General features: G+C 48.3%; 1 protein-coding gene across 1 annotated transcript in view; it reads left to right on the top strand.

Moving 5' to 3' along the window:
- PLXND1 (plexin D1) overlaps window positions 1-27,739 on the top strand; it is a 196,319-nt gene that overhangs the window by 113,435 nt on the left and 55,145 nt on the right. The window contains exons 10-19 of the mRNA XM_031955593.1: window positions 4,591-4,680; window positions 7,025-7,118; window positions 12,963-13,117; window positions 14,889-15,040; window positions 16,605-16,704; window positions 18,310-18,449; window positions 19,300-19,467; window positions 20,421-20,511; window positions 21,447-21,710; window positions 23,695-23,844. Of these exons, the coding sequence (XP_031811453.1) occupies window positions 4,591-4,680; window positions 7,025-7,118; window positions 12,963-13,117; window positions 14,889-15,040; window positions 16,605-16,704; window positions 18,310-18,449; window positions 19,300-19,467; window positions 20,421-20,511; window positions 21,447-21,710; window positions 23,695-23,844 (1,404 nt within the window). The remainder of the gene's footprint in view (window positions 1-4,590; window positions 4,681-7,024; window positions 7,119-12,962; window positions 13,118-14,888; window positions 15,041-16,604; window positions 16,705-18,309; window positions 18,450-19,299; window positions 19,468-20,420; window positions 20,512-21,446; window positions 21,711-23,694; window positions 23,845-27,739) is intronic.

Here is a 27,739-nt window from a genome sequence, read left to right as displayed (position 1 = left end):
AATTAGGGAGTTTGGGAAAGTGGGGAGGAAAGAACCAAAAGTTTATGGGAAAATTTTTCTCCAATTTGTAAAATAAATATTTAATAAACTGAGGTGGGTCTAAGAGCTAGTTAATGATAGATGATGCAATTTTATTAATTAATTAATAAGGAAATAGCAAAACGTTTTTATGCTGGAGAAGGAAATGGCAAACCACTTCCGTATTTTTGCCAAGAAAGTATTCCAAAAGTTCATGATAATTCAGATATAACTGAACAACAACAAAAAGCAAAACATCCCTCTTGATTGTTTCATACCTTGGTGTAAAAGGAGCATGGGGAGGAGGTCAGAGGAAGAAGGAAGGGACAGAAGGAGAGAAGGAGAGGGAGAGAAAGACAGAGAGACAGAGAGACAGAGAGAGAGAGAGAGAGAGAGAGAGAGAGAGAGAGAGAGAGAAAGAAAAAGAGAGAGAGAGAGGAAAAGAGAGAGACAGAGACAGAGCAGGGTGATTATTCCACCTTTGTTACATGAGGCCATGGTTGGACTTAAATCCACATTACACATGTGCTCTTATATAGATGGCATCATTTCTAGTCTTCTTAGTATCTTGGATTCATTCCAACTTGTCAGTACCTTTCCTGAAATGTTTTGGTTGCCTGGAGCTCACTAGAGGATTCCAGATGTGGTCTTATGAGAGCAGAGCAGGGCACAAATGTACTTTCCTCATTTTGACTACTGTGCCTCTTGCTGTTGTATAGAATTAAACTTTTCAGCCGTCATATCTTTCTTTTAACTCATTTTGAGCTCGCCGTTTCCATTCTCCCTCCCCAATCTTTTTCATACAAACCCATACCTTTTTTTTTCCACAGCGGGGTAGTTAATAGCAAGTCATAATTTTAATTAAGTCTTCAGACTCTAAATCTGGGCTCTGTACCACTGGGCAGAGCCCAACATCTCACATCCTATATGATGAAAAGAGCAGCCTAATTCACCTATTTCTAAGGTGAATGACTCCTCTTTTTCTGATTCCATAGATTTTTCCAATAGATCTGGGATTTGTTTTTTTTTTTTTTAACCAGAGCTGAATCCTTAAGGATAAAAAGATAAAAATGGAAAATTATTATAGATAGTCAGAATATCATGGTTCAAATGTTTCTAACTGCTATTTATGCCACCTTGGGCCTTAGTTTCCTCATCTTAAAATAAAGGAGTTGAACTAGATGGCCTTTGAGGTTTCTTTCCACTCTTAAATTCATGGTCTTTGAATTTTTTGGGGGGGAGGAAGGTAGTTTAAACTTTATAGCTCTCAAAGTAAGCCTCCCATTGAGACAGAGAAGGGAAGATGAGGCTGTAAAGGCAAGCGTTGTTATCCTAATTCTACAGATGAGTAAACAAAGATTGAGAGAATCCAGTACCTTGCCTGAAGTCATATAGATATTAATCAGTTAATCAATAGGCATTTCCTATGTGCCTGCCACCCTAGGCCACCTGGTCCGCAGCCAGGGAGGACCCAGCCAGCAGCGGCTGATGTCAGTCCCTATCTCCAAAGTCCAAGCACATGATCTCGGTGTCAGCAACCGCAGAACTATCAGATTGCAGGTCACTCCTGGTTTTCTGAGATGTCAGTTCCTCCCACCCCAAGCCCTAGCTTATCAGCAGCCAGCAAGGAGAGGAGAGAACTTCCCGGGCTTCCTCTGTGGGGGCCCCCAGACCTGAGGGGAAGGGAAATGGATGGGAGTGGGGAGTAAACAGGAAGCCCTGAGGGGCACAGTTCGGCAAAAACTGCCCAGATGTGTCTTCAGAAATGCTTCAAAGGCTTAGCAAGGAGCCTCAAGCTCAGGCTGACTTTCTGATTTCATTCATTCGCTTGGACTCCAAGAGTATCAAGAAATCACATTTATCTAATATTGTATAGATTAATCAATCAATCAATCTTTATCGAGTCCCTGTTAGGAGCCAGACACTGCACTAGGATATCCTAGAGATACAAGGACAAAGAAGAAGATAATCTCTGTTTTTAATGAATTTACATTCTAATGTGGGAGGCAAGAAGTACACATAAAAGTATATAAGGTATAAAGAGAAAATGCACATACGCACAGAGAGTAACTAAATACAAGTTATCATGGGAGGGATGGCACTAGAAGATTACAAAGTGCTCTCCACATAGGGTCTCTATGAAGTTGTAAAAATATATTTTAATAATATATAATATAACTTGCCTGAGGTCTTATAAATATTAATTAATGAATTAATAGGCATTTACTAAATACTTATTAAGACACAAGAGAGATTCAAAGACAAAAGTGAAATATTCTCTGCCCTCAAGGAGCTTCCATTCTACTGGGGGAAAGCAGATATACACATATAAGCATGTATATGGAGTCATGACAAGGGAAGGTGAAATGAGACCTGAGTTCTAATCCTGACTGCCGCTAACTCGGAATGGGATCTTGGACAAAGTACTTCCCTCAGTTGGGACTATGGGAAGGGGGGTGAATGAGATGGTCTTTGAAGTTCCTTTCCAGTGCTCATGTTCTGCCATCCTGAGGTCCCAAAGTAAAGAAAACTAATATAGAGAAATTGTGACTGGCCAGCTTCGAACCAGGGTTAGGTGACTAAGTCCCTGGGAGAACAGAAAAGGGAGAGAACTTCTTGAAGTTGGGGCTTTCTGAAGGAAGTGGGGGCTCGAGCTTCTCTTTAAAGGATGGAGAAGATTAATCTGGCAAAGCTAAGAAAACATGTCTCTCTGTGTGCACATATTTACGTACATATGCATATGTGGGTCCATATACCTAAATGCAAGGTTCACAGATACATACATATGGCCAAAGTGGGGAAATGGAAGACTAGGCTCTGGAAAGCTGGATAGATAATGGAGAGATTGATGGATGTGTGTGTACATGATAACTTATTCATACACATATTATCATGTCAGTCTGTATGTATGTAGGTATAATGGACATAATGTTGGCACTAATGGGGCACTAAGACATTAAGGGATGGTCCAAGCTCACCAAGGCCCTGGACGCCAGAAATCAGAACTTGAATTTCCCCGATCCCAAGGCCACATTCTATCCCCTGCAACATGCTACCTTTTCCCTTCTAATTAAAAACCAACCCCAGCAATCCCCATTTGGAGCTAATAAGGCTAAGGCTTGGCCCAATAAGGGAGAAAAGCTGAGAATATGACAGTCTTAAAGGGTGGAGGAAACACAGACCATACTTTTCCAGTAGGATTAGGACCATCGTTGTACCTCCACATCCCCCCATTTTTTATTTAATATTCAGTTCTTGGATTGATTTGGCTCTCGGAGCCCTAAAATCTTTGCCTTTAGATGAATATCCAAACCTGCAGGGACAATAAATCTAATAAACATTTATTAAACACCTACTATATGGAGAAGTCTTAGGCCCAGGTTAGGGCTACAGATGGGTAGATAATATGAAACTCTCCTGCCCACTCTGGAGGCATCTCTGAGACTCTAGGATACTCCAGGCAAAAAGTACCCAATAAGAGAGGGGATGAAATACAACATGTGGGCAGATTAATATGATACAGGGTAGAAAATGAAGGAGAGCCAAGCCAGCTCTATGAGAAATCTGAGGTGGAAGAGTGATTTTTGCCAGTGTTTGTGAGGGGGAGGCAAGGGTGCCTGAGTCAAACCTTAAGGAAGGGAAGGAGTTCAGCAGATAACAATATGTAAGGAAAGGGAATCTTTTTCACAGAAGGTGGTGAAAGAAATGGTCAGAGACATGAATTTTCCCTTCTTGAAGACTGGGCTCCTCAGTTTGTCTGTAGCCTCGGCCGGTGTTTCACCCAGAAATGTCTTTACTGTCTCTCCAGTTTAAAATCCAGTTTCTCCACTTTGTCCCCTATAGAAATGGAAAAGATGTTTTAAAGAGGATCCACACCAGAGAGCCCCAAATTTGAGACTAGTCATTAGATGACCTCAGCCTCTATTTTCTAAATTAACCCAATCAATCGATATTTACTAAGTGACTCATCTTCAAACTGTCAATAAATGCTGGGGTGGGCGAGCGTAGATGGATGGAAGTCAGAGAGGCAGGCGGAGAGCTATCATTGCCTCCCTTCTCTGACAGAATACTGTAGTTGTTCAAAAAAGGGGGAGAGATCAATGTGGACCGAGCTGAGCTGAGCTGAGCTGAGCCGGGAAGGATGAGGAAGAATTAGAAAAGTGAGGGGAACCAAGAAAAATTGTTTCTATTTCAAGTAGATATGTGGAAAAGAGGAAGCCACTGAAGTTTATTAGGGGAGAAGTGGAGAGTAAGCATTTATTAAGCACCAGCTATGTACCAGCCACTGTACTAAGTGCTTTTCAGCTACAATCTCATTTAATCCTTACAATGACCCCTGAATGAAAGTGATGTTATTATCCCTATTTTACAGGTGAGAATACTGAGGCAGAGGTTAAGTGACTTATTTGCTAATAATTGTCTGAGGCTGAATTTGAATTCAGATCTTTCTGAGCTCAAAGCCCAGAACTCATCCAAGATCAAAGATCAAAGCCCAGATCTATCCAAACTAAGGGACTAATAATACACTTGATTCTGCTCTAGACACCTCCCTCATTCACTGTGTCTCTCCAGGGTGTCTCTCTGGCCTGCAACTTTGGAAGTGATGAGACCTTTGAGGCCACGTGGATCAATGCTTCAGAAATCCAGTGCAGCGATGTCGTGGTGAGTTGGAGGAGAGGGATCTCACCTAAAGCTGCTGGTATTGGTCCTCATGAACGCAGATGGGGAAGCTGCTGCGGATCCGAGATTCCATCTCTCCCATCTTGTCTCCCCTCGCTGGCCTTTCTCCTTCGGGGGCCACTAGGACCATGAGAATGATGGCCCTTTCCCCTTCCCCATACTCTCCCTTCTTTCTCTAATCTCTCATCTCCCTCACTCCTTCTCCCCTCCTCCCAACTTTGGCATAAAGGTGGGGGTCCAAACCAGACCCCTACAACCCATCCTCACCCCCTTTGCCCCTTGGTTTCCTTGTTTATAACATAAGAGCCTTGGACTAAATGTTCTCCAAAGTGACTTTGGGTTCTTGGTCCTATGATCTTAGTCCTGGTGGGGAAGGAAATTACAAAGTCATAAGACACTGGCCTCCGCCGGAAAACTCCTGAGAAAAACGACCGGAGATATCAAAATCTAGGAGACCCGGGTGTAAATTTTTAGCTCATCTTACTCTACCCAGGACAGTTTAGAACAGCTGGGCCCGGAGGTGGGGGAATGCAGTGGGCGACCCCAGCAGCCCTGTCCACATTGTGCTTCATGCACCGAGTAGTGAGGACGGGGTTGTTCTTAATTGTGGATGAACTCTGACTTACTCTGGAGGAATGAAGTTAATAATATGGTAAGTATATCCAATCTCCTCCCTCCCTCAGCGAATCAGCTCACAAAGGTCCCGGACAAGGAAAGGTGACCATCTGTGTTTGCAATTCTGGAGGCTCAGGCAGGACTTCACACCCACCCTGCACCTTCAGCAGATGGGGCTGGGAGCTCGGCTCCCAGAGGGCCACTTTCCTCCCCCACAGCAAGGAGGTTGGAATCCTGTTTCAAGTAACACAGAAGCACAGGAGTGACTGCCTCCCGAGTCATCATTGCCCCCACCCCCCAATACCCTCCTTCTCCTGTCCTTTTGTCTCTTTGTCTCCCTATCTCTTTTTGCTTTTTTTCTTCTTCCCCTGCTCTCTTTCCCTCCTCTCTCCCTTCATTCTTTCCTCTCTTCTTCCTCCCTTAGATTTTTCTCTGTGCCATCAATCTCTCCCTTCCTTCTCTGCCTGCCCTCCTTCTCTCCCTCCCTTTCTTCCTCTTCCCTCTCCCTTCTTTTTCTTTTTTTTTTTGCCCTTTTTCTTTCCTGGTTCCCTCTTTTCTCCTTTCCTCCCCTTTCCCTTCCTCCCAAGTATGCCCAAGTATGCCTTCTCTCAGAGACTTATAGCAAGAGATCCTGAGCCAACCTTGGGCTGGAACATCTGTGCAGCCCAACCCAGACCAGCGTTCCCAAGCTGGGAAGACTTGGGGAGTTGTTTGAGGGGAAGGTTCTGAGTGGGTGGATAGGATTGGGGGTTAGAGGGCTGGGCCTACACCCAGATGGCTCAGCCAAAACAGAAAGAGCCCCTGGTTAAATCAAAACAAAGGAAAATGTGTGGTTTTTATTCTTCCCGAGGATACTCTTGAAGAGCAAATTCAGTCATTTTCCAAGTTCTCCTTTCCCTGTTCATGCCTCAGTCTCTCCATCTCTGCCCTCCACTTCCCAGTCCTTGTCCTTTAACTTCATGGACAAACCCACGAACCCAAGTAAAACTTGGCAGGGAAGTGGCAAGAAGGGCTTTCAGCTTCTTGCTGTGATGGGAGCTCCTGGGCGCTATTCCCTGAATTTTTTATTTTTTGTAGCTTTATTCCAAGTAGCAGAGACTGGAATCATTTTTGTTTTAAAAAAAAAAAGTACACTACAAATTAGGGGAGAGAGAGAGAGAGAGAGAGAGAGAGAGAGAGAACGAGAGAATACTAGGAAGTAGAAAGACAACCTCCCCAGAAGATCTTTAGGGGAAAGAGATTTCCAAACTTTGCCTCCATTTCTTGGGCTTCTCTCCCCTCTTTTTCTCTATGTTTCCACCAAGTCCAGCAAATGCAGAACCATCTGCTGGCTGCTCTCTTGTAGTTTGATGGTCCTCAGCAAAAGTCAGTAGAGAGGTCCCGCCTCCAATGCCCTGGCATTTGCTTTGGGTGCCAGAGGGGCAAAGGGCTGACCTCTGTGAATTTGGGGCTTTATGTGGCTGTGTCACACGTGAGCCATGGGCACACATGTTCCTGTGTGTATAATCTGGGGCTAGTGTGCACACGTGTGTACCTGGAGGTGTGCCTGGGTGCAGACTCATGGCTGTGTCTGTGAGCATTTCCATAGATGGCTGAATGGGAGTTCACGTGTGCGTCGGGAGGACCCGTGTACCCCATGTGTGGGGCGCCTCAGTCACCGGAGTGTCCTCTTTCCTGGTCTGATGTCTTCATTTTGTGTTTCCCTCTCCAGCTCCACACCCCTCAAAGGAGCCAGATTTTCCCAGTAAACCTTCAGCTAAAGGGCAAACCAGACCGATTTATTGACAGCCCCGAGAAGATGACAGGTATGAGTTGATGACTTCTTTTTTTAATTCCTTCTTCCTTTGCTCTTGGAAAAGTGTGATGCTGTCAAGGGGAGAGTGAGGAATCTTGTACACACACACACACACACACACACACACAAACACACACGCAGGGACTCCCAGTGACTGCTCCATCAAACCATTTCACCCCATCCATCCATATACTCACACATTGCCCATAATCCTGTCGACTTGTCTGAAGTCAGAGGACTTTTAAAAAAAAATCTAATCAAAAGGATTCTGAGTAGAAATATGAAATTCTTCCCCGGAGAGTGAAGACTACAGTCAAGCTATGAGCCCTTCAGAGGAAGGCAATGAAAGAAATATCCGTTGGAATTTGTAGTCGGTGCCATTTAAAAAGCACACACATTCCTCCCACCACCCAAAGTTATGTAGTAAATGGCTCAGTGGAGAGAGCAACATTTCTGGAATCAGGAAATTGAAAATCTGTCAGTGGCTGTGTGACTCTGGACAAGTCGTTTCACTCTGTCTCATCTGTAAAATAAAATAGAGAGGGAAATGGTAAACCACTCTCATACCTTTGCCAAGAAAACTCCAAATGGGTCGTGAAGAGCTGGATACAACTGAAATGATAGAATAACAACATAGTATCAGAAATAATATTTTAATCCAAATCCTTTGTCGCTAAAGCCCGTGCTTGTCCCACTGAACCAGGAAAAGTAGGATCGAAAATTCAAGGTACCCACTGCTGTTCAAGTACCCACTGGGGCAAAAGACCAGGAAATACAGCAATTCCCACAGAAACCAGCATGTCTGCTGATTAAATATGGTCTGATGGGGCCCGGATACAGGACAAAACCCGGCTTTCAATGACTAGCAATCTAATGAATAGAGAGGCTTCCTTGGGAATATTTGTTGGGGAATTAAAGTTGTCAGATTGAAGTTACTGTTGAAATGCAAAATATTGTTACTTATTTATTCTGTTCAGCAAAACTAATTCGTTCTAAATAACAGTGCCCTGCATACTGTTGCCACTCAGCAGATGTTAATTAATCACAGGCATCGTATTGGATGCCCCCCCCCCACACTCGTTCACTTCTGGGCATGTTTTGAAGAATCCAACCAAAGAGTCAGTCCTTGCCAGCCATGGCCGTCTGTGATAGTGGGAGAACAGGAGAGTTTGTTGGTCCCACAGGCAAATGGTTGCTGACACCAAACATCCTCCTGTGCATCTTTGGGGTTTCAGATAAAGGGAGGGAAATAACCATCAAGGAGTAAGAATATGGAGTTCCTTTGCCCAATGGCTGGAGATTGTTTTGCTTTGACAAGGGGCAAAGTTATGAAAGAAATAGAAATTGAGGGCATCCCCATCAATGGGGGAACAGCCGAACAAACTGTCATATGTGCTAACAATGGGTTTTTGTAACAAATAACAAGGGGGATGGTATCAGAAAAAACATGAGAAGACCTATATGAACTGATGCAAAATGAAGTGAGCAGAACCAGGAGTGATTGTACAAAGTAACAGCAATATCATAGTGATGATCAACTGTGAAAGACTTAGCTACTCTGATCAATGCAGTGATCCAAGATGATTTCAAAGGACTTATGGTGAAAAATGCTATCCACCTCCAGAGAGAGAACTAAAGAACTCTGAGTGTAAATGGAAGGATAGTTTTCTCACTTTGTTTTTCTTGCCTTTAAAAAAATATGGATAATGTGAAAATGTTTTACATAATTTCACAGATATAATTGTTGTCACATTGCTTGCCTTCTCAGTGGAGTGGGAGAGGGGATAAAGGAAAGGAAAGAATTTGAAACTCAAATTTTTTTAAAAGGAATGTTAAAATTAAATAATATTTTTTAAAAATAGATATCAAAAAATAATCAGATCCTGTGAAAAAAGTTTAGAGGTAATTTGATACTTTCCTGCCAACTTCTTAAACTTAAAAGATATAGTTTACATAAGACAGAATAGTATGGTACATAAATTTATCTTCACTGAAGCTGTGATTGTCTTTTTCTGGTGTGGAAATTACTGGTGTGGGCATTCTCTCCATCCATGTAGATTGCTACTTATCCAGGACTTATTAGATAAGTCCTAAAAAGTAAAGTAATAATAATGATTCACATTTATATAATCCTTTAATGTTTATATATTATTTTTCATCATAACAGCCCAATGAGATAGTATTATTTTTCCCAATTCACAGATGAGTAAATTGAGGTTCTGAGAAGGGAAGTGATCTGCTAAAGGTCACACAGCCAGGATGTATTGAAGCCTGGACATGAAATCAGCTTTAAAAGGAAGGGGTTGATCTGAGTGATGACTAAATAATTGAGCCTTATTCAACACTTATCTTTATGTTGATCTTCTCTTACTTAAAAATTATTCATCTATTGCTCAAGATTTACAGTTGGGAAAAGGATATTATTTGATATATTGATAAAATGAGGGGGAAATCTTATGTTCTCCAAAGTTCTAGTGAAACTATTTCCCTTGAAGCCTCAGTCCACTTGGAGTTCCTGCCCAGAGAGAGCTCCCACGCTAATGGATGAGTTAAAACTTGAAAACAATTATAACCTGATCTCAGTAAACCAAATGCTCAAAATGACATAAGGAAATTCTAGTTATTTGCGTTTTCTGACTAACCGAGGGATGATTAAAAGGTTTTTTCTCTCATAATCTCAGAATTGGAAGAAACCATAGAGATCACCTTGTTTACACTCCCGAGGTGCTTAGCCCCTCAACATTCTCCCAAACAACTAGAATCCAGCCTCTACTTGAATACCTCTAATAATAGGAAAATCATTAATCTACCACAGCAGCCCATTCTGCTTTTGTACAGCTCTGATTGATAGGGCTTCCTCTCAGTAACGGGAAATCTTGTCATTGATTAGTTGTATCTGACTCTTAGTGACTCCATTTGGGGGTTTCTTGGCAAAGATCTAGAAGTGATTTACCATTTCTTTCTCCAGATCATTTTTACATATGAGAAAACTGAGGCAAACGGGGTTGAATGACTTGCCCAGGGTCGTATACCTAGGAAGTATCTGAGGCCATTTTTGAATTCAGATCTTACTGACTCCTGGATTGGCGCTCTATCCACTGCACCATCTGGCTGCCCCTCATGAGAAATCTGCTTTCCTGTAATCATCGGTTATGTTTCTATTTTTTGGTGCCATATACAAGAAGCCCACTCTCTCTTCCATATGACAGTTCCCTAGGGATGTCCCCCGGGAGTCTTCTCTCCGCCAGGTTTTCAATGGGCTCCCATGTATCATGTTGTCCAGACCTTGATCACTGTCCTCCAAAGATGCTTGAATTTATCATTATGCCTTTTAAAAATGCCCAAAGCCCTCTCCAACTGGGGTCTGATCAGTCCAGTGGGATTATCAATCAACTAATAATAGTAAATAGTAGAAATAAAATAGTATCAATCAATAGTTAATATAATACAATATTAATCATTAATTAATAATCTTAAATGAAATCTTATGTGTTTAAAGTATACCAAGGATTGTGCTAAAGTTACAAAGACATAAGTGAAACAGTCCCTACCCTCAAGGAGCTTAGGTGCTTAATAAATGAAAAATGAGGGAGACATGACTGTTACTTCCCTTGTTCAAGATGAAATACTTGTACAATTCTACACTCATTTACTGAGTGTTTACTATAGGCAAGATAATTTGGGGGATAAGGCAATAGATCAAATTATATTTGTTCTTTTTGGGGGGAGGTTTAAATGCTCAAGATCACACAGCTAATAAGTGTTAAGTGTATTTGAACTCAGGTCCTCCTGACCCCAGGACTGATGCACAATCTACGGTGCCATTTGTAAAATGAGGAAAACAAGGAATCTGATCATAACCATAACCATGACCATAAGGTGTGATCCTTTCACACCTGTATTTGTGTTCCTGTAAGCCCATAAGTCATTTAACCTCCTCTAGAAAAGGATGGATCCAAATAGGATGAAGCTGTGGTCCTTCAGTGAACCTTCCTTCCAATTACCCAAAGATCAGCCCCCAAACAAGTCTCCCCGCCACTTCCACACACCGACTCATTCTTCTCCAAGGGCCTGACTCAGTCCTGATTCTTGCACGCACTTGAGTTAATTAGCCAACCTTTCTCTCCTTGCTTCCCCACAAACTTCCCTCTGCCCATGCAAACTCTGCTTACAGTACCTCAAGCTTCTAAGTGACTAGATCAGAAGAATATCCCAATATTCCTTTAGAGCCCAGAAGGTCATTCAGGGCAATGGGAACCCCGTCCAGCTTCATCCACAGCTGCTGTCTCTCCAGAGCCTCTGGGCGGGTTTGGCTTGGGCCATGTGGGGTTTGAGGAGACGTGCAGAAGTACCCGTGGAAATAAAAGCCTGAAGCTCAGGGGGAGAGGCCGGGCCTGGAGATCTGGGCTGGGGAATCATCCATCTAGAAGTGATAGTTGAAACTGTGAGAGGAGAATGTAATCTCTTAGCAAGAGAGAACAGAAGGCTAAGTATTGAACTTTGGGGAATGCCAACAGTTAGGGGGTGGGAGGAGGAAGGGGAGCCAGATTCTCTAAAACGCCTGAATCTCCATGCCTGCCTTAGTCAGCAGAGTCTCCTGACCCTGGTGGCATCCAACTTTATTGATGGGGTCCCAGCATGAATGTCTTCTGTTCTCTCTGCCCGGGACGGGCAAGGGAGATGGAGAGGAAATTTAGTGTTGGGTTGGATCCAAGACATGCCCTGGAAGTCGTTCTTTTGAATGAGTCACGGAAATCTGCCTGCTTCTATTGTTGTTTTCCTCTTTCTTCTAAAAGGGGGGGGGAATAATCTGGTTAATGAGACTTGGGGGTAGCCAAATGCCAGTGAATTAAGGAAGCACCATTAAGGAAGCCCTGGCAGATTGGAGTTAGAAGTTCCAAGTTCAAAAAGTTTTATGACCCAAGACAATCCCTAAGTTCCCTGGGAGTTTCTTCAGTTTCCTCATCTGTAACATTGGGCCAGATGGTCTCCACATCCCTTCCAGGTATAAATCTAGGCTTCTGAAAGTTTATTTAATGGAGAGCTGAAGGCAAACCCATCTGCGATTCACTGATTGGTTGGGGTCCCCTCTCCACCAAGATGAGATTGGAGGGAATTTTTCCTATAAAGGTAGATTATGTGCTTGGTCCTTAATGAGAGTTAGTCAGTCAACAACTTGATTTATACTGTTTTTCTAGTGATTTAGTGGGTGTTAGGGAGACAGGGGCTGGGCGGACTGGGAAAAGCCTTCTCCAGAAAGTAGCATTTGAGTGATCTTGAGGGAAGCCAGGGGAGTTGGGACAGGTAGGAGGGAGAACATTCCAGGAGTGGGAGACAGCATGGAGTTGGGGCCGCGTGTGAGAAACGGCACGTGGGCCAATAAAGCTGGATCGCAGAGTAAGACGTGGAGGCTCTAGAAGATTCCCATCGTTCGATAACGGGACACTCTGGCTGTGGGAATGGGCTCGCTGGCTCTAGAAGCAGGGGAGAGGCGTAGGAGCAGAGATGGAGGGACTGAGGCGGCGGGGGCCACAGAGAGCCTCAGACGCAGCCCATCGGCATGATCGCGCAGCCAGCAGGACACGCAAAGATCCCCGTGGGGGGGCTAAGAATTTGAAAAATGCAGCAAAGATTGACCAGATTGCTCCTTTTCCCCCTCAAAGTGCTAAATTATATTTCGTCCCAGCACTTCTGGGAAGGCTTCGGGCCCAGAGCCAAGGTCCCAGTGATTCAGAAGGCGTGCAACGGGCCTATTGCTCATGTGGATGAATGATGGCTGGGGGCCGGGGCTGGTGGGGGCAGGCCGGGGAGGGAGACTGTGGGACTTGCACTCACCCTGGTCTCTCCGCCACAGTGGAGGTCTACAATTGCGCCATGGGGAGCACAGACTGTTCCCAGTGCATGGGGAGGGAGGACCTGGGCCACCGATGCATCTGGAGCGAGGGCTGCAGACTGAACCACCAGCTCCAGCCAGTCACGACGGTCTGCCCTGCCCCGGAGATCAGGAAGGTAAGTGATGGGCCCAGGGGCGGAGCCCCCCGCCGTTCCCCCCTATCCCTGCAGGTTCTTAACGACAAAATACACGCTCTTATATCCTAATGGCTCAGTATGTGAGAAAAACCAGAGGACCCAGCTCTGAGTCCCCAAACTGCTTTTTAAAGGGGATTACACGCCAGGTAGCACCAGAGAGCAGGAAACTTGTAATCAATAAGACTTGAATTCAAAATCTGCCTTAGACACCCACTAGCTGGATGACTCTGGGCGTCTTTCTGTCTCTGTCTCTGTCTCTTTCCTCTTTCTATCTCTTTCTCCTCCTCTGTGTCTCTATCTCCATTTCTATCTCTGTATCCTCTTCCTCTATGTCCATCTCTGTCCCTCTCTTTCCTTTTTCTCTCTGTCACTTTCTATCTTTCTCTCTGTGCTCCCCCCCATGCCTCTATCTACCTCAGTTTCCTCATCTATAAAATGGGAATAATAATCTCTATTTCATAGACTTGTTGTAATGCTCAAATAAATTGACACACTTAAAGTGCTTTGCAAGTCCTAAAAGCTCTTGTAAAGCTCACTATTAGTAGTAGAAAAATCTAGGTCACCTTAGAGGAGTTATTCCTTTTCTCCTGGTATCACCTTCCTCATCTCTAAAATGAGGGGATAACAAATGACTCCAGAGGAGTCCTGAGGAGGCCCCCTGCCCACCTCCTGCCGGAGGGGATGGAGTCTGGGGGCAGGGTGAGCCACAGGAGAGGGTGTGGCCAGTACCAGAATCCACTGCTTAGTTTCTCTGTGCTTTTAGGGTCTATTTTCCTAGCTGTGAGGAACAGGAGGAGAAATAGAGAAAAAAACCAAAATGCTTGCTAGTTGGAAAAATAAAATTTAACTTGAAAATAATTTGTTTGAAAAGGGGGATGGAACTAGGGAGACTTTAAAGTCTACTCCCACTCTCAATCTCCATATGATTCACTAAGTGTCTTCTCTCTAACATGAATTTCCAAGTTGGAATTTTATATCATGGTACATTTTTGCGTGTGCACACACATACACACATGCACACACACACACGCATGCACAAATATGTACACGCTCTCATATGATCTTCCTGGCATTTTTGCAAAATAGATATAAGTATGTATTGCAATCATTCCTGTATATTAATCAATCATTCAATAAGCATTCATTAAACACCTACTGTGTGCCAGGCATTTGGATAGGTACAAAGATCAAAATGAAACTGCCCTCGGTGGTGGATAGAGGCCCTTTATGAATGCATAATTTATATATATATATATATATTATATACACACTCTCATTCCCAGTACTCATTCATTCATCCAGTAAATATTTATTAAGCACCTACTAGGTGCTAAGTGCTGGGGATCCAACAAGAGGCAAGCACAGTCCCTGCTCCCCAGGAGCTCCCAATCTGGTGGCCTTCAGAGAAAGGCAGCCTGGGGCAGGAGGAGAAGCACCAGCCTTGGGGTCAAGAACAGTGGGGCTCAACTCTTGCTTCTGAAACTCAGTAGTTCTTTGGCCCTGGACAGGCCAGTACTCTCCGGTCCTCAGCTACCTCATGGGTTAAACAGGAGCGCTGCCCCCTTCTTCACAGCACTGTTGCAAGAGGAATGGACGCACTGGCATTTTGCTAATTATTTAAGACCTTTCTATTTGTGTGTCACACAGTCATGGCCCTGGTCCCTTGCCCGTCCCAGCCCCCTCTGACCCCACCCCGCAGCCCGTCCCCTGCCTTGACAGTTGCCCAAAGCTCCCCCCTCCTCTGTGGCAGATCGAGCCCCTGAGCGGCCCCCTGGAAGGAGGGACCCTTCTGACGATCCGTGGAAAGAACCTGGGCCGCAGATTCAGTGAAGTGGCCCACAGCACCTGGATCGGTGGCGTGGCCTGCGAGCCCCTCCCGGGCAGATACGTCGTCTCCGAGGAGTGAGTACAGCCGAGGAGGTTCTGCTGCTCTGGGCGGCGGGCTCCTTTCTCACCGGTGGGAGTCCTAGTGTGGTAGAACTGGGAGGGACCGGGGGACCCCTAGTGCAGCCCCATCAGTTCACAGATAAGGACGCTGAGAAAACGAGAACTCTTCCAGGATCACACAGAGAACTGTTGTCACAGCCTGGCGGGGAAGCCGAGCTTCCTGAACCCCAGGCAGCGCTGGGGCAGCCTGTTGCGGCTGGCTCAGAGAGAGGTTCCAACCCTCCCCTTGACCTAGCAAAATTCAAGAGGTATTTTTTAATTAAATATCTAATAAATGGCACTAAAAGGTAGGAGTGGGGGGGAGAAGAGAGATGATTAAGGGACAGGGTGGAGGAATGTATGAGTTCTGGAACTGGAGGACTTCAATTCAAATCTATCCTCAGATACTTGTATGACCTTGGATAAATCACTCCCCTAGCCTCAGGTTCCTCATCTGTAAAATGGGAAGGTTGGATTAGATGTCACCCTGGAGGAATCTTCTAGCTCTGGATCTATAACCTTATGGTGGTCCTTGCTTTCAAGGAAGATGCAGTTTAATTGGGCCATTAGAGGGGCAGCATTATAGGATGCAATGAGCTCTATATTTAAAGGACGGAAGGAAGCAAAAATGGAAGGAAGGAAGGAAGGAAGGAAGGAAGGAAGGAAGGAAGGAAGGAAGGAAGGAAGGAAGGAAGGAAAGGAGGAGGGAGGGAGAGAGGGAAGAGAGGGAGAGGAGAAAGAGAGGAGGGAGGAAGAGGAAGAAAGAAAGAAAAAAAGGAAGGAAGGAAGGAAGGAAGGAAGGAAGGAAGGAAGGAAAGGAGGAGGGAGGGAGAGAGGGAAGAGAGGGAGAGGAGAAAGAGAGGAGGGAGGAAGAGGAAGAAAGAAAGAAAAAAAGGAAGGAAGGAAGGAAGGAAGGAAGGAAGGAAGGAAGGAAGGAAGAAAGAAAGAAAGAAAGAAAGAAAGAAAGAAAGAAAAGAAAAGAAAAGAAAAGAAAAGAAAAGAAAAGAAAAAGAAAGAAAGAAAGAAAGAAAGAAAGAAAGAAAGAAAGAAAGAAAGAAAGAAAGAAAAGGAAAGAAAGAAATGAGCAGGATGTGGATGTGGGGGATGGGAACAGGGAAACTGGCTCTTCTGCCATCATCAGTGCTGTCTTTGCAGAGATGACTTGGCTTAAAAGTGTAGAACATGTGCCTCTTCCTACCCAAGCAAATATATTCCAGAGTCGAGATTGGAGGGACTGGGGATGGTCAGACCTGCGTGTGTCCCCGTCTCAGTGACTGGGAGGACTCTTCAGTGACATCTCGAGCAGCCCCACAGTCCATCTTGTTTGTCATCACCCACTGCCATGTTCGTGTCCATATCATCGGGAGCCTGGGCCCCCCCCCATCCTCTTCTCTTCAGCTTTCCTCAGGGGGACCAGTAGACCTGAGGAGTCCCAGAGGGAGCAGATTGTTTGGCAGCTACAGCATCTTCTCCCCACGGGCTGAGTGGGTCCCCAGGGGGCGGCTTTCTGCTCTCCTCATCAGCTTCTTCTCTTCCTCAGGATCGTTTGCTGGACTGGCCCATCGCCCACCCCCTTTTCCGATGTTGTAACCGTGAACGTGAGCAAGGAGGGGAAGTCGAGGGAACGCTATTCTTACGTGGTAAGGCTCTTCCTGGTGCCCCCAGCCCATCCATTTCTCTCTGACCAAGTTCTTCTAAGAAAGGGAGAAGGGAAGAAACATTTGTTAAGCGCCTATTACGTGCCAGGCAAATATTATCTCATTCGATCATAGGAACACCGGAGACGGTGGGACAAAGGGCTCCAGGTTGCTGTAGGTGCGGAGCAGGCAAGAAGTAGAGTCTCTGGTTGGTTTAACTCCATGACTTCTGACCATTGATCTCTATCAGCCAAGGAGACTCTGTAGTCCACAGTTTAAAATATTTCAATAGCTCCAAGATTTCAACAGATTCAACATTCATTCAGTATCAACATGGCGTAGGGAAGAGAATGCTAGATTTTGAAGTCAGAGGTCCTGAGTGCAAATTTCACCTGTGTCTCCTGACTATCGTCGGGCTGGCTCAATATCAGTTTCTCCTCTGTTAAATGAGGGGCTTGGGCTAGTCAACCCCTGACTAGATCCACGACCCTACGGGCCAATATGTGAATGCTGCCATGCTAGGAATGAGAGATGCAGAGGCAGTGACTCAGAGCCAGGAAGAACTGGGTTTGGGTTCTCTGTGACTGTGTGACTCTGGACAAGTCACTTGACAGAAGAAATTTGGGGTTCAAAAATCATCTCCTGAATAACAGGATGTTCCCCCTTCAGGAAATTAGTCTTCTAATCAATCTCTCTCTCTTTTTTTGGCTGAGGTAATTGGGGTTAAGTGACTTGCCCAGGGTCACACAGCCAGGAAGTATTAAGTGTCTGAGACCAGATTTGAACTCGGGTCCTCCTGACTCCAGGGCTGGGGCTCTACCCACTGCGCCACCTGGCTGCCCCAGCCTTCTAATCTTTAGCCTGAGGCCAGTGCCAGGCTTGGGATTCTGTGCCCAACCCTGTGCTGACTATGACAGCAGGGAGAAGAGGGAGGGGAGGAGGGGTGCTTGCCCTGGAGGAGCTCAGTAGGAGACCTTTCCAGAAGAAGGAGAAAGTAGGCACGTGCCCACAGGGATCTGATCTGGTTGGCACAGGGAAGAGAGCCTTCTGCGATCTGATGCCCAGGGGGCTGACAGTCAGGAGTCAGCAAGGGGAGGGGTCAAAGATCAAAGAAGAAATCGGGAGAGCCTTGGGGTTCCTTTCCCTTGAAGAAGGCAGAGGCAAAAACAAAAAACAAAAAATGGAGGAAGGTGGGCTGGAAGTTGTTCTCATATCAACTGAGGAACTGGCGAGGAGTATGGCTAAGTCTACTGGCTGAAAATGTTTTTTATTTCTCTCCTTCCCTCCCTTCTCCTCCCCTCCTCTTCTTTTCCTTTTCATCTCTTCCCTCTTCCCCCTTATCTCCTCTTATTTCCTTCCTTCACTGCCTTTCCTTTTGTCTCTTCCTCTTTTATCCTCTCTCTTCTTTTTCTCTTTCTTCTCCCTTCTTCTCTTGCCTCCCCTCTCCCTCCCCTTTTCTCTCTCTACCTTTCTCCCTTTGTTCCCTGTCTTCCTTCTCACCGAATCCCTATGTTCTTTGTCCTTTTCTTCTCCTCCTTCTCCTTCCTTTCCCCATCCTCCATTCTCCCTGTTCTTTCCCCTTCTTCTCCCTTCCTTCCTCTTCATTAGCTTCCAGTTGTCTATTCCATGGAGCCAGATGTTGGCCCAAAGGCCGGGGGCACCAGAGTGACTATCCGAGGGAGTGATCTTGGAGTGGGATCCGAACTCCATGTCCTGGTCAACGATACCAAACAGTGTCTAAATCTTGTGTAAGCCCTGGGACCCCGGTGGGCTGGACAGGGTGGGACAAGTGAGTACCCGAGTGATCTCGGGGTCAGCTGCTTCCTATGGAGCTGAATCCCCTTGTGAGCCGTTGAGTGGGATGCTCCTGGGGTCAGGTTTAAGCCCAGGACTTCTGGGTGTTTCCAAGAAAGGAGCTTCAGTGAACAGGCTAGACCATAAGCTGGAGCTCCAGCCAGAATTAACGGTGCTGACTCCCAGTATTTCAAAGAGAGCTTTTCCTTTAACCTGAGGGGAAGAGGGGATATACTTCCTGAACTAGAGAAGGCTGACTCTGACTATACAAGGTGCTTTGAGGGAACAAAAGCATCGAAATGGAAATGAGAATGTTGGAAGGTAGGGAGGGACCTTGCTTGGATCCTGAGAGAAGGGAGGATAAGGCTGGATAGGTAAGACGGGACAGATTGTGGAGAGTCTCAAATGCCAGGAGGAGGAGGTGGGTTTGATGCAGTCGGCGTTGGACCAACACCGACTCTCGACAAGAATCTCAGCCCAAGGGGGCTATTTTAGGAAAGCTCCTTTGGCGGCGGCGCAGGCAGGATGGCTCGGTGGGAAGGGCAGTGGTAGGGACTCTGGCTGGAGTGTCGTGTATCTGGCATGACCTTATGGTATCTAAGACTAGGAATAGGAAGAGAAAGAGGCGGGATCAGTTGCTTTTCTAGAGTTGCCCCAAACACAGCGGCCTCGTCACCCAAGATTCAGCTGCTCTCCCTGGGCCGGATCAGGGTGGCCCCTGGGAGCCAGCGGAGAGCTGGTGCTGGGCGCGGATGACCAGCTCTGCCCCGAGCTCGCTCAGCAGCTCCATCCCTCCTGCCACAGGCGCACGGACACCACCATCACCTGCACCATGCCGAGGGGGGAGCTGCTCGCCACCGTGAGGGTCTGCGTGCGTTTCGAGCACAAATCATGTATCAGCAGCAACATCACCTTCAACTACATGAGAGACCCAGTCATCACAACCATCAGTCCCAGAAAGAGCTCAGTCAGGTGAGCCCCCCCACATCGGCCTTCCCCATTCCTCTCAGGTGAGCCCCCCAGCCCTCTCCAAACCATTGAGGTGAGCCCCCCCAGCCTTCCCTATCCCACTCGCCCCTAGCCCTCCTCAAACCATTCAGGTGAGCCCCCCATGCTGGTCTTCTCCATCCCACTTAGGTGAGCCCCCCAGCCTTCCCCATCCCATTACCCTCCCTACCCCTACCCCCCCATTCGTGTTCCCATCTTTTTCATTTTTCCTGCTGACATAAATTTGCATCACATAATTACCAGCTCTGATCTCATAAGACGCCATGTCAAAGAATCAGAGCAGCTGAGCAGTATTAAAATTCAGCCATGTCACATCCCCAGAAAATGTTTAACCAGACACCTTAATGCTAATCCTTGTGGGGAGAGAAAGGCAGGCAGGGAGAGGCCTGGCTGAAGGAGGAGGGCAGCCAGCCTCCCAGAGCCCGGAGGCCAGGATCTCATACTAGCTCTGGGACTCCAGACAAATCAGCCCCCCTCGGGAAGCCCTCCGAGATTGTGGGGTCTGTGCCGAGAGAGGAAGTTTCAGGAGCTCCCTAAAGTTTGTGACAGAGACAGAGGAAGGAGAGAAGGAGATAGATGGAGATGGAGAGGAGGAAAAGGGAGAGATGGAGAGACAGGAAGTGAAGTAGGAAATGAGAGATGGAGAGACAAGGAAGAAAGGAGGAAGAGAGAGTCAGAGATGGAGAGACAGGGAGGAAAGGGGGAAGAGAAAGGAAACTGAGGCAGGTTAAGTGGCGTCCCCAGAAGTCACATAGCTAAGTAAGCACCAGAGACGGGACTTGGAGGCAGGCCCTTCTGATGCGAAGTCCGATCCCCTCCTTGGCTCTAAATCTGGGGCGCCTGCAGCCTCCCCACCCTGTCCCTCTCCTCCCACTCCTGGGCACGGCCACGGTCAGACCCGCTGTCTCTTTGCCCAGCGGGGGGAGGACCATCACGGTGGAGGGCAGCCGCTTCGACATGGTGCAGAACGTGTCCATGATGGTGAATCAAATTGGCAAGGAGCAGACGGTGAGTCCCAAAGGCTGGGAGATGGGGGGGTGGGGAAGCCACGGGTGGCAGACCCGAGGGATCTCAGCAGAAATGGGGTGAAAGTGGGGGAGGCCACGGACAGGGAGACTGAGGCTCAGATACCGGAGCATTGAGCAGGGAGGCAGGGAGGGGGAGAGGAGGGACAGATGGAGAGGGAGCTTTTCTCCTCGAAGAGGAAGTGTGAGAAAAGCCAGGCAGCTTTCTGTGTGGGCTGAGTGAAGACGCTCCCTCTTCCTCCTCCTCCTCCTCCTCCTCCTCCTCCTCCTCCTTTCTCCTCCTCCTCCTCCCTTCCCTCCTCCTCCCTCCTTCCTCCTCCCTTCCCTTCCTCCTTCCTTCCCCTTCCTCCTCCTCCTCCCTTCCCTCCTCCTCCTCCTCCTTCCCTTGGTTTCCCTTCCTCCTCCCTCCTCCTCCTCTTCCTCCTCCTCCTCCTCTTCCTCCCCTCCCCCTCCTTCCTCCCTCCTCCCTCCTCCTCTTCCTCCTCCTTGTCCTCTTCCTCCTCCTCCTCTTCCTCCTCCTCCTCTTCCTCCTTCCTCCTCCTCCTCCTCTTCCTCCTCCTCGTCTTCTTCCTCCTCCTCCTCCTCCTCCTCCTCCTCCTCCTCCTCCTCCAGGTGGGGGATGGTCCCCACAGAGGGGAGCCGGAGCCCCTGGGAGACACCGGGCGTGATGAGTGGCCCCCCCGGCACCCGCCTTGCCCAGCCAGAGCCGGCGCTGCCTCTTTCCCACCTGCCTCCCAGCGCAGCCCCGGCTGCCTCCTCTCCCTCTTGCCCCTTGTATTGCTCTTGCCGGTCTCCAGGGCCCTTGGTCTCTCCCTCCTCGTCTCTGCCCCGGTGCTTGTCTCTGCCTCCCAGCGTCCGTGTGTGCGTCCCTGGCTCCCCCTGTCCCACCACCCGCTGACCGCCTTCCGTCCCCTCCAGCTCTGCAAGGTCCTTAACTCCACCCTCATCACCTGCCCCTCCCCTGGAGCCACCGCCAACAAGTCAGCCCCTGTGAACTTCTTCATCAATGGGCAGCCGTATGAGGATGAGCAGGTGGCCATGGAAGACCCCGGAGAGCCCAAGAATGTGCTTCCCAGCAGCAGGTTCAGCTTGGAGTATCTGCCCGACCCCCAGTTCTCCACCGCCAAGAGGGAGAAGTGGATCAAGCACCACCCTGGGGAGCCCCTCACCCTGGTCATCCATGTGAGCACTAGTGGGGGAGGGAGGGGGGGCGCGGGGGCAGCGGAGCCCGGACTCCGAGGGTGACTCGGGCTCAGCCGTCGGACACAGCACGTGCTCCTTTCTGGTTCCTGGACTCCCGAGTCCCAGAGGGACGACCCTCGCCTCCTCTTAGGGACGAAACATCCGCTCCCGGAGCACTAGCTCCCACGCCATCATTTGCCGGGACAATGACCCCTTCGAGGGCCCCAGAGTGCCCCGTTTCGCCCCGTGCTCCCCACAGCCAGGGGAGCCTGACAGAGCCGTGGCCAGCCTGCCCTGGGTGGCCCGGCTCTCTCGCCCGGCCCTTCTGGAGAACAGATGGCAGAGATTTCTCCCTGGGCCAGCCCTGCCCGAGTCAAGGCCGCCAGTGGGTTAAGGGTTGCTGGGGGGCCCCCCAGCAGCCCTGGGGAGTGAGCACCCCGGGCACCCCCTCTGGGTGCCTACCTACTCATGCTCCTTCATAGAAACCCCACATGGGGCAGAAAGGGGCCTGCCCCCTGCACAGGCTGCGCCCACACTGCTGTCTGGCATAGAGAAGCTGAGGGGTTATACAGAGCACTGTGGGGAGAGAACGGAAGGGATGGAGTCGGTCCCAATGGGGGAGCAGCCCCAGCCCGGCCGTCTCAGCCCACCCAAGGGCCGTCGGGTGGGTGCTTGTTCTTTCCCATAAGGGGAGAGCAGGGGAACTGTTTCCCCGCCTTAGCCCACCTGGTCTCAGAGGAGGGAAAACAGGCAGGTGCAGGGGCCTGAGGGGGGCAGGCCTCCAGACGTGTGGGGGAACACAGAAGGCTTTCCCTTTGGCCACTGGGCCCCATTGCTCGGGGGCAGCAAGGCCTCTTGGGCCGGGGACTCGGCCTGGGATTATTGATCTAGGGCGTAGATCCAGCTCCACCCCCTCGTTTTACAGATGAGAGAACTGAGCCAGAGAAACCAAGGGACTGACCCACAGGCAGAATTTAAACTCAGGTTCTCTAAGTCCAGAGGCAGCAGGGTCTTTTTACTGCTTCTCAAGTCAGAGACACCTGGCTTGTGGGGCTAGCCCTGCCTCTAGTTAGCAAGAACCTTAGAACAGCCACTTAAATCCTTTGGGTCTCAGTTGCCCCCTCTTTAGAATGGGTATAAAACAGCTTTCATCTGGAAAGCAAGGATTGGGCCAGGTGAAGTCTCCCTCAGTTCCAAGGATGATGACTCTTCTCCAGGTCTCCCTCCCTTACCTGTAACATGAAGGGATTGGGCTAGGTGATCTCTGAAATCCCCTCCTCCCTCATCTGTGCTCCTGTGAGTTTAAAGACCCGTCCTAGGACTAAGAGAAAGAGCATCAGCAGGAAAGCTGGCTCGGGATCTGGGAGGATGCCCACAGACCTACCTGGAGATGGGCCCTGGGCCAGCAGACCGTGACCCCTCGGCCGGCGGGCCTTCCCCGTGGCTGCCGAGCTCCAGAGGCCTTTTCCATGTGCATTTAAGCATGGAAAAAGCTCAGAGGGAGAATCTTCCTTGGAAAGTTCCCTATACCAAGGGAAGTTCAGTTCTGAGTCTGTATCCTCAGACTCGAGATGTTAGGAACCTGTGACTGGCTACAAAAGGTCTAATCCTGGGGTGCTGGGGCTCAGTGTCCCCCCGAGAAGTCATTTGTCTGTATGTTTGTGACTCACCTTCCCTTCCCCTCTCCCCTCTCTCTTACTCTCTCTGTCTCTGTCTCTCTCCTCTGTTTCTTTTTCTTTTTCTTTCTCTCTGTCTCTGTGTCTGTATATTTCTCTCTCTCTGTTTCTCTGTCATCTCTCTGTGTGTATCTGTTTTTCTGTCTCAATCTCTGTCTCTCTGTGTCTCTCTCCATCTCTGTGTGTGTCTCTCTCTGTCTCCATCTCCATCTCTGTCTCTCTTTGTCTATCTCTGTCTCTCTCTGTCTCTGTTTTCATCTCTGTCTCTGTCTCTATCTCTCCCTCCTTTTCTTCCTTCCTTAAATCAGAAAGAACATGACAACCTGGGCCTGGAGAGTCACGAGTACCAGGTGAAGATTGGCCAGACTTCCTGCGAGATCCAGATCGTGTCGGACAGAGTCATCCACTGCTCAGTCAACGAGTCCTTGAGCACCTCAGAGGGGCACCTGCCCATCACGGTGAGACCCTGGGAAGAAGGGGAGGGCCTGTGCTCAGAGCAGCTCTGCTTGGGGATTGGGTTAGGGATGGATGCTTGCCCACCAAAGGTGGAGACAGAACGCTGCCCCCTCCTCCTCCCGGGCCGCTCCATGAGGAGCCCTGCCCCAAACCGGAGCTCCCCCAAAGGCATGATTGCCTGGAAGGGAGAGGAAAGCCGGGGGCCCGGTGCTTCTTGCCCTGGCATCCTGTGGGATGTATGAGGGGGTTTCCCCATGGGTCAGCTCAGGGATGGAGAGAAGGGAAATGAGGGGGTTGGAGGCAGCTCTGGGTGACTGAGGCAGAAAGTGCAGGACAGACCGTGAGCCCCCATCTCAGGATAATTCTTACTGGTCACTTGTTGCCCATGTGGAGGCCTGCTGTCTGTTTATCCTCGTGTCCGCTCCCCTAGTCCCTCACACCAGTTCCTCGGTGCCTTCCATCTGGCGCCACGACATCTCACCGGGAACAGAGTCTGAGGGACCTTCTTCCTATTCTCCCTCACAATCCAACCCCATCCATTCGTTCTGCAATCTTGATTTTAACACTCTGTGCCTCAGTTGCCTTATTTGTGTGACTTAGTGGAGAGAAAATTGGATCTGAAGTCACAGATCTGAGCTAAAATCTCAGAAGCTGGGTGGCTCAGTGGATAGAGAACTAGATGGGGAGTCAGGAAGTCCTGAGTTCAAATCTAGCCTCAGGACTTCCCAGCTGTTTGACCCTGGGCAAGTCACTTAACCCAGTTTGCCTCAGTTTCCTCATCTATAAAATGGTCTGGAGGAGGAAATGGCGAATGACTCCAGTATATTTGCCAAAAAAAAAACCAAGATGGGGTCATGAAGAGTCAAATAATGACTGACATGATTCAACAATAATTAGTATATGCAAAGTACTGGGCTGAGCCCTGGAGGGAGGCATCTCAAAGCACATGTCCCCTGAGCTGAGGGTGGTGAGAGGCAGGGCCAAGGGGACAGGCCCTTCTGAGGCATACGAGACGGCCCGCGAGGTGCTGTCAGGGTGGGGGAGCTCCAGGGAGCCCCATGCGGCTGGAGCGTGGCCGAAGGGAGAGGGAGTGATGACGTGAAATAAGGCCGGACAGGTAAATTGGAACCAGACTGTGGAGGGCTTTAAGTGGCAGGCTGAAGACATTTTCTTTCCTCCTCGAGACAGGAGAGAGCTGCAGAAAATTGTAGTGCAGGGCAGTGACACGGGCAGACCTGGGGCTTTAGGAAGAAAATTATTTCAGCAGCTGTGCAGACATTGATTGGAGAAAGGAACTCCTAAAAGCAGGGAGATCCATTAAGAGGCAATTGCAGGAGTGCAGACAAGAGGTGGTGAGAGCCTGAGCTAGTGGGTGAGTGGGAGAAGTGAGCAGATGACAGAGGTAGTTTGGGATCAGGGGGATTTGGCAACTAATTGGTACTGAGGAACGGGTGGAGGTAATGGCCAGGATACCGGGGGGGGGGGGGGGGGGGGGGGGGGGGGGGGGGGGGGGGGGGGGGGGGGGGGGGGGGAATGGAGGGATCTTTGACCAAAGAAGGAAGAGATTCGCTCTCCTTTGGGCACATTCTGTTTGAGAGGCTGATGGGAAATCTGGTAGTGTTGGCCAGCGGGTAATTTGGCAGAGTTTAGGAAATGAGGGCCGAATATATAGATCAGTGGCTCACCTGAGTGAAGAGAGTTTGCAGCATGGACGTGCTGAGATCAGCAAGAGCTATAGCATAGAACCCCTTAACCTGGGGCCCGGGACTTTGCTTAGTGAAGCATTTTGATAGTTGTGTTCCAGGAGAAGTGATTCCTCTGGAATCTATTCCTTTCATTTGGTGTATTAGAAACATCTTTCTGAGATGGCTTCTCCAGACTTACCCAAAGAACCCTCGATTTAGAAAGGGGGAGGAAAGGGAAGGAAGGGCAGGGAAAAAGAGGGAGAAGGGAAAGGAAGAAGGATAAAAGGAGGGAGAAGGGAGGGGAAGAAAAAGAAGAAGGGAAGGAAAGGGAAGAGAAGGAGAAGAAAAGGAAGGGAAGGGACAAAGGAAAGGAAGGGAGTGGAAGGGAAGGGGAAGGAAAGGAAGGACAGGGAAGGAAAAGAGGGAGAAGGGAAAGGAAGAAGAGGATAAAAGGAGGAGGAAGGGAGGGGAAGGGAAGGAAGGGAAAGGGAAGGGAAAGGAAGGACAGGGAAGAAAAACAGGGAGAAGGGAAAGGAAGGAGAGGGTAAAAGGAAGGGGAAGGGAAGGGGAAGGGAAGGAAGGGGAAAGGAAGAAGAAGGGGAGAAGAGGAGAAAGGGGAGGGGGGAAGGGGATGGAAGAAAGGCCTTTTGTGGGTTAGGAATGAGGGTGTTATTTATGTTTAAAAGATAGGAGTTTGATAATGACCCATAGGGGAGTCTGAAGAGTGGTCAGACAGCTTGGGAGAGAACATAGACAGGCCAGGAAACTCATAGCAAATACTTTTGTGTTTCCAAATCATTTCAGGATCCTTATTTCATTAGACCCTCACAACTCTGTAAAGTGGGTAGAATAGGTAATCTTTTCCCTATTCTACAGATCTAGAAAACTGAGGCTCAGGAGAATTAAGCCATGTAACTTATTAGACAGGGACAACAAAGTCACGCCCAGTACCCTGGTCTCCCAATTTGAAGTCTGGAAATCTTTTCTCCAAAGCTTGGCTTAGAAGGTAGAAAAACTTGATGATTAATGACAACCAAATTACTTTATCATTGGGAAAGCCTCTGATCTTGAAAAACACTGAACTTGGAATCAGGAAGCCTGCCCCCAATGCTTGCTATCTATATGACCTTGGGCAAGTATCTTAATCTAAAGTGTCAGTTTCTTCATCTGTAAGATGGGGATAATTATAGCCTCTCACAGGATTGTTGTGAAAAATCAAGTGAGATAATATAGTTGTCTCTGTATTCTGTAAAATATTATAAAAGTAAAAAAAAAGGTTTTTATTTATATAATAAAAATAATTTATAAATAATTAAATAAAACAAAATTTTATTTATAAAATAAAAAAGTTTTAAGAGTTAAAGAAGTATTATATAAATAAAATACTATGTAAATAAGGGGTCTCAGTGTATGAGCCTATGTAGAAATTCAAGGTTTGCTGCATTTAGGGTCCCTGCTCACATCCAGGACCAAGATTCAAGAGTTCCCATTCCCATGGCTCAGTATTCCGGGAGGCTGCGCTGCCTGACTGGAAGAGGAGGACTCTGGGTAGGGCAGGTGGAAAGCAGAGGCTCGGCAGAGCCCTTCTGAGATGCTCCACTTTTCCTCCAAAGCGCGGCTCTGAGATCCCACCGCAGCGTGCGGTCTGGCTCCCAATCATAGCTTCTGCATTGTCTCCCACACTGGGGCAGGAGCCAGCTCCTAGGTAGCAGCTGAAAGTGCCCAGGCGCGGGCAGGTGTGCGTAGGTGTGCGGGTGCTGGCAGAAGCCTCGCTGGAAATGGCGAGATGCCCTGGATGCATCTCAAGCAGCACCTCAGTGTATCCAAAAGAAAATTCACTCTCTTCTTCCCACAATCCATCTTCCATAGTCCCCTATCTCTGGAAATGGGGAGAGCAGACACGCTCCCCCCTCCCCTGAGTCCTCCTTCCTCCTGAGGGAGTCAGAGTGAAATTCAGAACCACTGCCTGGTCAGGAGCTGGGGGATCAAGGCAAGCAAGCAAATAGCCAGAGCCATCCCCTTCCTCACCAAGCCCTGTGCAATCGTTTTGGCTCTGAGAGTAAGCATAAAAAAAGCCCTCCCTTCTCTGTGACACTTCAAAGATGCAAGCACTTTCTGCAACAGTAGTAGAGAATCAGGGAGAGTGAGGGGCTGCTCTCAAAGTCTGGGAGTCCTGGGTTCAAATTTGACTTTAGACACTTCTCTGTAAGCC

The sequence above is a fragment of the Sarcophilus harrisii genome, chromosome 1 (assembly GCF_902635505.1).
Source record: "Sarcophilus harrisii chromosome 1, mSarHar1.11, whole genome shotgun sequence".
In the NCBI taxonomy this organism is placed as follows: Eukaryota; Metazoa; Chordata; class Mammalia; order Dasyuromorphia; family Dasyuridae; genus Sarcophilus; species Sarcophilus harrisii.
The sequence above is the reverse complement of the archived record's forward strand: the minus strand, read 5'-3'. Positions and strand labels throughout refer to the sequence as shown.